Genomic DNA, 10217 nt, shown 5'->3' on the forward strand with positions numbered 1-10217 from the left:
CATTGAAAGGCAGATTCTTAACCACTGGTCCACGAGGGAAATCCCTGAACATATTTTTTAAATGTCATGCAGTATAGTTCCATATGGTATATATGTGTCTCTTTTGCTGTCTTTTTTTTTTTTTTTAATTTGATGGGGAACAGATGCCACTGAGACTGAAGACTAGCTTGTGTCCTCAAGCAGGCATGGCAAGTTCAGTATGTTTTCAAAATACTGCAGACAGTGGTCCTCATCTGTGGGTGATTTTTTTTCCTCCAGGGGATATGGCAAGGTCTAGAGGTTTCTGAATCTTTGCGACCCCATGGACTGTAGCCCACCAGACTCTGTCCATGGAATTCTCCAGGCAAGAATACTGGAGTGAGTAGCCATTACCTTCTGCAGGGGATCTTCCAGACCCAGGAATCAAACCTGGGTCTCCCGCAATGCAGGCAGATTCTTTACCATTTAAAGCACCAGGGAGAACATTTCTGGCTGTCATGACTGGAAAGGTGCAACCGGCATGTTGTAGATGAAAGCCAGGGATGCTGCTAACATCCTAGAGTGCAGAGGAGCCAAGATTTGTCCCTCCCAACAAGCCACTACTGCTAAGGTTGGGAAACCTGGTCGCCCTGGCCTTCCATTTAATTTGTAGGAATCTCCCTCTAGAACAAAGCAACTGAATGACGAATTTTTGTATAATGACTAAGAAACTGCTTACTGAATTGTCTTTTGGGTTTCTTTGGATGAGACAGAAGAACTTTCTACTACAAATAGATGATCAAGAAGGCTTCTGAACATAAACTCATAAACGTGCCAGTGTCCGCCTGCTTCAGAGTTATCTCAGGCCAACCTTTTCTAGGCTTTTTTAGCATGAATGTCCAAAGGAAAAATACACACAAAAAAGAAAAATGTCCTTCAGTGAGGTTTATTAGAATGTGAAATTGTTTCCTCTGGGAGGTGTGATGGAAATTTCATTGCTAAGACCATTAAAAACTAGCCCAGAGTGTAAACTTCGTAGAACAAATTTTGTCCAGCAAGGGGACAAATTCAATAACCTAATAGTCCTTTTCTGTCTTTAATATCGTGTATTTTTCTGATCACTTCTGATGATGCCATTTCACCTTTTGCTTTAATATAGCTTAGTGTCACCCAGAAGATGCTTTGCAATGTCAGGCCAAGCCCATGCAAACTGTTAAATGTCAAAAGAAAATGCATCAGTGTCTCTCTAAGTTCATGGTGATGACATTACCATATGAAAAAATAAAGAGGGAAATTCTGTCAGTGCAAACATGATCATAAATGCAACATTCATGGCATTAAAGAGAGAGGAAAAGCATATCATGACAGACAGTTTGGGAAATTCCATTGCTGTTTATCAAAATACAAGAGCAGACTTGATTTTAGTAAATTCTACCAAAGTGAAAACTGTGAGTCAGCCACCCCCAGTCATGAAAATCTATTTTATGAATATAGTTTTTACTTTGGGAAACATTATATATTTGTCTTTTAAAGAATATTCATGAAAAGTATGTTGTTGTTATTGTTTATTTGCTAAGTCGTGTCCGACTCTGTTTGCAACCCCATGGACTGTAGCCTGCCAGGCTCCTCTGTCCATGGGATTTCTCAGGCAAGAGTACTGGAATGGGTTGCTATTTCCTTCTCTAGGGGATCTTCCCAACCCAGGAATCAAACCAGCAACTCCTGAACTGGCAGGCAAGTTCTTTACCACTGAGCCACCAAAATGTATCTCACCAAAATGCACATGCCCATGTATAGGTTCCTGATCTTTACCAGGTAGGGACCATGAAAACACAATTACCCCAGATTTCCCCAGCTAAAAAGTAATATAATTTGTGGACAAGAGAAACCTTGGTATGGTGAAACGGAGTCTAATTGGTATTGTGGATGATTTGGGTGATTTTTTAGAACATTCTAATGGTACTTACAGAGCTGAAGTCATTCACTTTTAATTAATTTAAAACTATGAGTCCTTTTTGTAATTGTGTGGACTTTGAAAATGTTAATTTATCGCCTTCACAAATCCCGTTAACCTTATCAAGATGTTTAAAGGCTGCTCTTCGCCATTGTATTTTTTCTCTAACCAGTGAGGGGAGATCGCCCAACATCTTCTCTCCATGAGCTGGCTACACTCTTAAAACTGTTTTACTAGCAAACAAAGTTGGGAATGGAAAAAAGAGAGAGGGTGGAAATGTAAAAATCTTGATTAGAAAGTATAATTTAATAGAACATGTATCGAACCAAATGTATTGATTAATGTAGAAGATATAGTACTTATATTGATTCAAACCAGAGATTTAGTACTAAAAGCTCTGAGCCAAAAAGCTGTTGCAGATTGCTACAAAAGTCAGTTTAATGCTGTCCTTGAGAGTGCCTTCACAAAGAATTTCTTCTAATGTTTGAGGACTAGGTAGAATGCGGTATATGTCAGTTTGATCCCGGAGGGTTTTATTTTGTACTCTAATAGCTGTTACGAGCCTACATTATATCCAAGGAGTAATTTTCCTTAGGGGTGCCCAGCTCGCTTTGTGTCAATATTCTAGCATTTTAAGTCACGTACAGTATATGCTTCTGGGAACAGGGAAGGAGCCAGCCAGACTCATAATGGTCTGCATTCATTAATAAAGGCAGAGGCTTCTGTCCCTCCATCGCCCACTACAGGGAGGCTTCTTTGGCCTTCAGGGACCCGAGCAGACACATTTAAAGAAAGCTTTATTTTGAGTGGGCAGGAGATGAAATGTAGGACTCGCAGGCATTTCCGAAGTCAGCTATATGCCTGAGCACAGGGGTGACCTTAATGGGTCAAAGAAGAATGCAGGTCAAAAGACTTATTATCCAGCCTGTTGGAAACCAATTGCTTTTGTTTAAAAAAAAATAAAAAATAAAGCAGTAGTGCTTAAAGGTGGATAATAATGTAGAATTCTGTTTGCAGCCTGTAACTGCACGACTGTGTTTGTGTCCTGGGATATGCTTCTAGAAAAATAAGAGCATACAGACTATGATAGTGTTTACAGATAAAGGTCCAACCTGGTGATAAAAGGAAGGGTAATATAATTAGTTAATCAGCAATGATTGATTACGGATGTTTGCGTTCTTCAACTAAAGAAAAAACAACATGCTGCCTTGGTGCTGTCACCATCTGTTGAAAGAAACAGCTACATTTAATCTTTCTATTTCTTTTATTTCTTCCCGCCTTGCATTGTTGCAAAGCCACAATTGCCTCCTATTTCCTCTGGTTAGAAAACATCTCATTTAAATTGAGTACAACTCCAGTTTAAATTTGGGATTCTAATGGCGTGGTGAATTAGTGGAAAGCTTGTTATTTTTTTTTTTCATTCCTTTTTAAAATGGCTCTTTTTCTTAGTTTTAAAAGCTTGTCAGAATTTGAGACAAAGGGCTATAAATAGACAAGTCACAGTAAAAATGATTAACATCTTTGAATCAACAGATCTCACAAAACTTCCATTCAGACATAGTTTTTATTTTTATGACTATTGCTACTTAATATTTTGTTGATGCCAACAGAAGGCTACAAAGCACAGACTACGAGACATCATCTCTGCCAAAATACTGGCCAGGCAAGGGTGATCCATGAGCACCACTTTTGGGGTGGGGACTTAATTTTTCCACCCTGGGAAGGTAGACGGCCCCTGGTTTTCCTCTGGAGCTTAACTTCATCATTGTTATAGGTGCAGATATTCAAATTCACATCAAGATCTCAGGCAAATGGGATAGTTTGGCCAAGGTGAATAGTTACAGGGGATCGTGGGTTTTTATTTTTATTTAAAAATATTTTGCTTGGATTGTATTTTAAATAGGATTAAACCGTTTGACCAGTAAATGTGGTTAGCTCTCAGAGAGAGAGAGGCTGAATTAATCATGTGTTAGCGTGCCAAGCCCAAAATGAGAATTCCAGTCTTGTAAAATGAAAGGCATCTCATATTTTAAAAAGAAATTCATAGTGCTAGAAGGGAATTTTTAAGGTCCTCATCTGTTTTTTAGCTTTCTAAGTTTAATTTCAGGTTTTAGAGGAGAAAAAGAACAAATTCCTTCCAAATGGGGCCCTTTACAGTAAAGAGAGTGGGGTTTTTTTGGTGTTCTTTTTGTTTTAAACCTGGCTATTAAGGTATCATACGTAGATGGATTGTCTTTAAAGCTTTAAGGTGTGTTGTGAATTGAATTTTTTTTTAACACAAACCCCTCTCGTGTAAAACAACTGTTCATAACTGGGATTAATGGTTTGCAATTTTCAGTTACTTAGACATGGGGTCTCCAAGAGATGGCTTTTTGCAGAGTAGAATATGGCTCTCTGTGGGATTACAGAACTTTTCTTCTCTTCCTACTTCCTTTTCTGTCATCACCCCTCCCTACCGGCGTCGATGCTGCACTGATGTTCTCCTCGATTATGTAAAACACTTTCCCTTCATTGGAACAGATATTTTTTCTCATAACCTGTCATTGCATTAAAGTACTTTGGGGACTATGAATTGCTGTGTAAAATTGGTGAGATTACCCACTGCTTTGTTCTAGTGTAGTGGTTTCCTCCAGACCTAAAGAGCAGAAAACTCTTACAAGAGAAGGCGACTTGAGGATGGCCCGGCAGCATTTTCTCTGCTCTGCTTGTCCCCGTTCCTGTTCTTGCTGCGGGGGTTCACGGCGGGCTCTGTGGTGTGGCTGGCCTGGCGAGGACCACCAAGCACCAGGCACCTGCCCTCTCCTTGGGCTTAGCACTTCTCTGGTCTCTGTTTCATCTTTCCCACTCACTTCTTGTCTCCCTTTCTGAAAAACTTTGTCTGTGATTTTAAAAACACACCCAATTAGGCAGAGGGCTCCCAAGAAGCAACTTCTTGTTTCTCTTATGGGTGGATCTTCAGTGAAGTCTGGAGATGAACACGCTGTCTTTCTCTCCAACCCCTAATCACCAACCTGTGCAGCTCAGACACCCATTCCTTCCTCCAGAAAATGAAATCAGGTCATTCATATTTTCAGTGACTCAAAGTACTGTATGGGGGAGGGGAAGTCACATCTCAGGGATCCTCCAAGGTGGCGAGGACAAACCCTTGAGGACTGGATCAGAATCACCTGAGTTTTTTGTTTGTTTTGTTTTCCATGCAAATATGCCACATTTCCCGGCTTCCCAGGTGGCGCAGTGGTAAAGAATACGCCTGCCAATGCCGGAGACCTAAGAGACCCGGTTTCTGTCCCTGGGTTGGAAAGATTCCCTGAAGAAGGACATGGCAACCCATTCCAGTATTTTTGCCTGGGAAATTCCATGGACAGAGGAGCCCGGTGGGCTATAGTCCATGGGGTTGCAAAGAGTCAGACACGACTGAACACACACACCCATTTCTCACCTTGAGAATCACTGACAGTGGTGGATGCCATGCCTAGGGATGGGAGTTGGGGGTGGGGAACCCTGTTCTCCCCTTCAGCCAATTTGTAAGAAAAAAGAGAAAGACTGACAATGAATGACCTCAGTGGTATGCAGGTATCTCCCCACCGAGAGAACTTTCTGCCGTCACCATATTTCATGCCAGATTTCCCATTTAGACGTTATTTATATTGCAGCTCCTTATTTTTGTTGAAGCTTGCGTTTCACAAGCCCTACCCTTGTCCTTCTCTCCGATGATTTATATTCTTCTCTCTTAATATGCAAAGCATAAATCCTTTATAGTAGCAACTTCAATCTGTTGCAATAAGTGATTCATATGTAGTTGTTCATTTCTTTGCACCTCTGAAGAGACGTGTAGAGCTTTGGTTTAGGATGAAAGCATCCAAGAAACAACTGTTGCCAACTATTGTGGCCAATTTGTGTTAGATTTCAGTTTTGCAGTTTCTCAGTATAGACAGATAGAACACTGGAGAGATTGTAATATAGCTTCCTTCATTAACCTCCAAAATTCAATTGAGTGTGGAATGTCTGTAGTAAGCACTCCATTGTTTAACATTTTTTTAGTTATTTGGCTGCACCCGAGTCTTAGTTGTGGTATGTGGAATCACTAATTGCAGCATGAGGGATCTAGTTCCCTGACCAGGGATCGAGCCCTGGGCCCCCTGCATTGGGACTGCTACTGAACTGCCGGGGACATTGCTAAATATCTTTAAATAATGTTATTAAATTTTTTTTTTACTTTGATTTTCAAAATCACACATCCTCCTGTCAAAGTTCTACCATTTAGATAGCTACTGTCTCAGCTTCTTGTACTTATTTTCTTAATTTTTTAAATTAAAACTTTGTGTAAGATCAGTCTTGACTGTGAGATATCAAAATGTATGAGAAAGTTTAGACAGATCATTTTGAGTAATTGAATGTTTTCATTGTTTATAACCTCTTTGATCATAATTATGTTGATATTTAGGGGGATAGCAATGTTTTCTTAGTCCCATCAGTTTTTTTTATTATCCTTTATGTCTACTTTTGGAGAAAAATAGTTTGTAGAACTATTTATTTAGAATCAATACAAAGGAAAAGAAAGTGAAAGTGACGCTATGGATGGTAACCTGCCAGACTCCTCTGTCCATGGAGTTCTGCCTGTGATACAGGAGAACCAGGTTCGATCCCCAGGTCAGGAAGATCCCCTGGAGAAGTTGATGGAACGAGGAGCCTGGCAGGCTATAGTCCATGGGGTTGCAAAGCGTCACACATGACTAAGCGATTAACACTTCATTTTTACTTTTTTCCTTTGTATTGATTCTAAATATATACTTCTGCAAATTATTTTTCTCCAATAGGCAGACATAAAGGATCATCAAAATACCAGTGAGACTAAGAAACATTACTAGCCCCTTAAGTATCAATGTAATTATGATCAAAGGAGTTATAAATAATAAAAACATTCAAAGTGCATTGTCTAAATTTTCTCATACATTTTGCTATCTCAGAGTCAAGCCCAATCTTACAGAATTTTTTTTACTACCCTTTATGTCTGCCTATTGGAGAAAAATAATTTGCACAAATATTTATTTAGAATCAATGCAAAGGAAAAAAAAAAGAGTTGGCATAAAACTGGTCTGCTCCTGTATGGACTTTAAGGCTAATATCATTAAAAGAAGAATAAAAAAATCCAGCTCATCTTTCACTAAATTAATAAAAATGGTATGTTTTAAATAAAGGTGAGTGAAATAAAGTCTTCATTATTTGTTGTCCATTTTCTTATAAAACGGACTTAGTTTGAAATAGGGAACAGAAGACCTGGTTCATCTTCACAAGACCCCTGTCTCCCTCACTGGTGCTGTAAGCCCCAGCTGGGCAACACAAAGCAGCCAAGCCTCTGGCCTTTCACCCTCTACTCACTGGGCAGGCGTTTGGCTAGTTTCCTGGGGAAATGAAAAGATGACAAAGATCTCAAAGACAAAGCCCTCTGCTGAAAATTTTCCATAGGTCCTCCTTACCCACAAGACCAAGTCTGAACTCCTTAGCCAGGTACAGAAGGCTCTTCAGAATCTGGCCCCAAACTTCTCTCTACCTTCATTTCTCATCCACACTCTTGGTTCTGGACACTCAAGAAGATTCCAGCCAATCTGAATGAGCTGCAGGTCCACAAACCTACTTTGTGTGTTCTTGCTTCGTTGCCTTTACCCACGAGTGTCTTTGGCCTGGAGCACCCGCCCTGCATCCCAAATGCCTCTTTGTGTTTCCAGCCTCAACTAAAATGTCCTAAGCTAGGTCCAATGCCTTCCCCAAAGGCCAGGCCAGGTTAGGTGTGCGTGATATTCCTATGGTCATTTCTAATATACTCCCACCAGGTGGCTTTTTCATTATGTGCCTATGTGACTTTCTTGAGTCCATGAGCACTCTGAAGATGTGAAGGTGTGGACCATCCTTCTCCTTCCAGTGGCCCTTGCCTAGCTGGCCATTCATTTGGCCGGATCCTCTTTGCCAAGTGCTGCGATGCTGGGGCCTGTGGCTGGTGGTGATGCAAGTGTTCAAGAGCTGCTTGTGAAGGAATGAATAAGTGGATGAAGACCAGAATTACGGACACAGGGAGAGAGCCAGAACTGCAGATAACCAGAAGACAAGACCTCAGCTGCATATGATATAAGCAGTCGGAGACAGGGGAAGTGGTCTTAGATGGGATGAGCGTGGAAGTGGTCATACTTGGGGACAGATCTCAAGATTCTGATAGGGTGGGGGGAGGGGGTTGACGGTGAGAGGTGGGAAAACTACTCAGGGAAGGCGCAGGTGGGGTCATCTCCAAATTCATTCATTTGCTCTGAATGAACGTCCTTTGGGTCTGTGAGCATCCCCCATGCAGGCCACAGGTCCAGGTCCAGAGCCCGCCCACCCAGTGTTCCCCCCTCTGGACCTGGCTTGTGGTTATAAGTTGCCCAAAAGCCCAGTTTCCCGCTCACAGTTTGGAACCAGGATGTTGACTCAGGAAGGGGACGTGCTGTGTGGATGAAGGGGACAGCACCAAAGTACAACAAGGACTGCGCCTCCTGGGGACTGGAGGGGGGCTGGTTTCAGGCTGCTGGGATCTGCTTCTGTACCAGGTGGGGACCCAACCCCGAGCCCACCCCCAGGAGAAGAGCTGGAGATGTTTCCTGCCCCGTTTGTCAGGTGTCGGCCAGGCAACTCTTTTCCATAAAATCTATGTTTAGGGATGGATAGCTGTCTGTTGTTAAGATGTTCTAAGCATGAGTAGAACAAAAGCATCTGTAATCAACGGAAATAATGCACAGATAAATGCAACTGTTAAAACAGTGTTACCCTGGTGTTTGAAAAGAGGCGTATGCTGATAAGAAGAGATGGTGGAAGGTGAGGGGGGTCTTCTGGGGAGTGAAGCAGAGTCAGAGAAAGGGAAGACCCCCCTGGCCCCACCCCACCCCTCCCTCCTGGCTCTCACTGGGGGTGGGGAGAAGCCAGGCCCCCCCAACCCCAAGGCCCCATTCTTCCGGACCCAGAAACAGTTTTCAGGTCATTGTAAATCAATGAGCATTTATAGATACTTGGTTTGATGAGAATATGATCACTTAAGGTTTTTCTCTCCCCACACCCCTGTTTTCTTTCTCATTACAGAACCATACGATGACCCAACACAGCAGTTAGTGCAAGCACCGTCTCTCAAGGAGAATGACTTTTGTGGCACAAAAAGGGAACATGTTTTACTCTTTGCACGAAACTTTCATTGTTAATGTATATTATTCAGAAACATTGTATTGTACCATAAAACTTGTATTATCAAAACTGTTGGATGTTCATGTGTTTGAACTTTTGAGCACCGGATAGACCCTCTGTATATAAAGTGTCTCACATGTATTATGTCGTCTGATACTAAAATGGTCTTATAAAGACGAGTGGACTTGGGCCCTATTCAGGCAAGATTTAAAAAAAAAAAAAAGAATGTGAGCAAAATGGCTTAAGAGAAAGTATTTTCAAGGAAGACAGATTAAAACAACCCGGTTACACGTGAGACTATATTTGGACTTCCTTTTCTTAACACTTAAGCCTAGAATTTCTCTTTTTTGGTATATCAACGGTTAAACCCAAGACTATTTTTTATTGCTGAAGATTCTTGCAAAAAACCATGAAGAGATGTTCTCACAGAACCCCACAGCTGGGTAAGGCCCGTATATATATTTGTAAGCCTTGCAATGTGACAGGTAGCATCACTATATATGCAATAGTTGTTATGTAGACTGTCAAAGAATTTTTTTTTCCTGGATACATTTTGAAGCTTTGAGTGTTCAAGGTTTTCCTTAATGATTTCACACAGCCAAATTCTTGAATCAGTTGAACTAACCTGTATGTTACTGTTATTAATGTTTACTCTGCGGTCTGAACCTGGAGATTACTGGAATTGTTTTCCAAGAGGAAATAAATTCAGTTTACCATTAGGTATGAGTGTATGTGTGTGTTTTCTTTTTCTAGTTATGTTGCCATTAAACAAAAAATCTAATTGCACCCCTGGAAATGAGTTCTGCTCTTGAGAATATCCCAGGCACAACCTCAATCATATTTAACCTTTCCACACTAGGCCAAAAGCACCTAGGAGGAGATTCATCACATGGCACAGAGAAGGCATCAGACCTAAAGTACTCATTCCTCTCACAGATCCTAGTAGGTCACATTGTACTGGAGGATTTTGACATCACAGATGGATGTGATGGCTGTTTTCTGCATAATTTGCAGCCCAATTCATGTCATGCTGTGCAAATCTGAACTCAAAGTAGATGGCTGCAATTTGAGAGGCAGTTTGGCTTATGTGTACTTAAGAAGC

At 41.3% G+C, this 10217-nt stretch overlaps 1 protein-coding gene across 4 annotated transcripts in view; it reads left to right on the top strand.

The window, feature by feature from the left end:
• ZNF521 (zinc finger protein 521) overlaps positions 1-9834 on the top strand; it is a 312704-nt gene extending 302870 nt beyond the window's left edge. For all 4 annotated transcript variants that reach the window (XM_061399719.1, XM_061399720.1, XM_061399718.1 and 1 more), the window contains one exon: positions 9017-9834. In XM_061399719.1, coding sequence (XP_061255703.1) covers positions 9017-9046 — 30 coding nt within the window. In that variant the 3' untranslated portion in view covers positions 9047-9834. The remainder of the gene's footprint in view (positions 1-9016) is intronic.
• The last annotated feature ends 383 nt before the right edge of the window (positions 9835-10217 follow it).

The sequence above is a fragment of the Bos javanicus genome, chromosome 24, assembly GCF_032452875.1.
Source record: "Bos javanicus breed banteng chromosome 24, ARS-OSU_banteng_1.0, whole genome shotgun sequence".
NCBI lineage: Eukaryota > Metazoa > Chordata > Mammalia > Artiodactyla > Bovidae > Bos > Bos javanicus.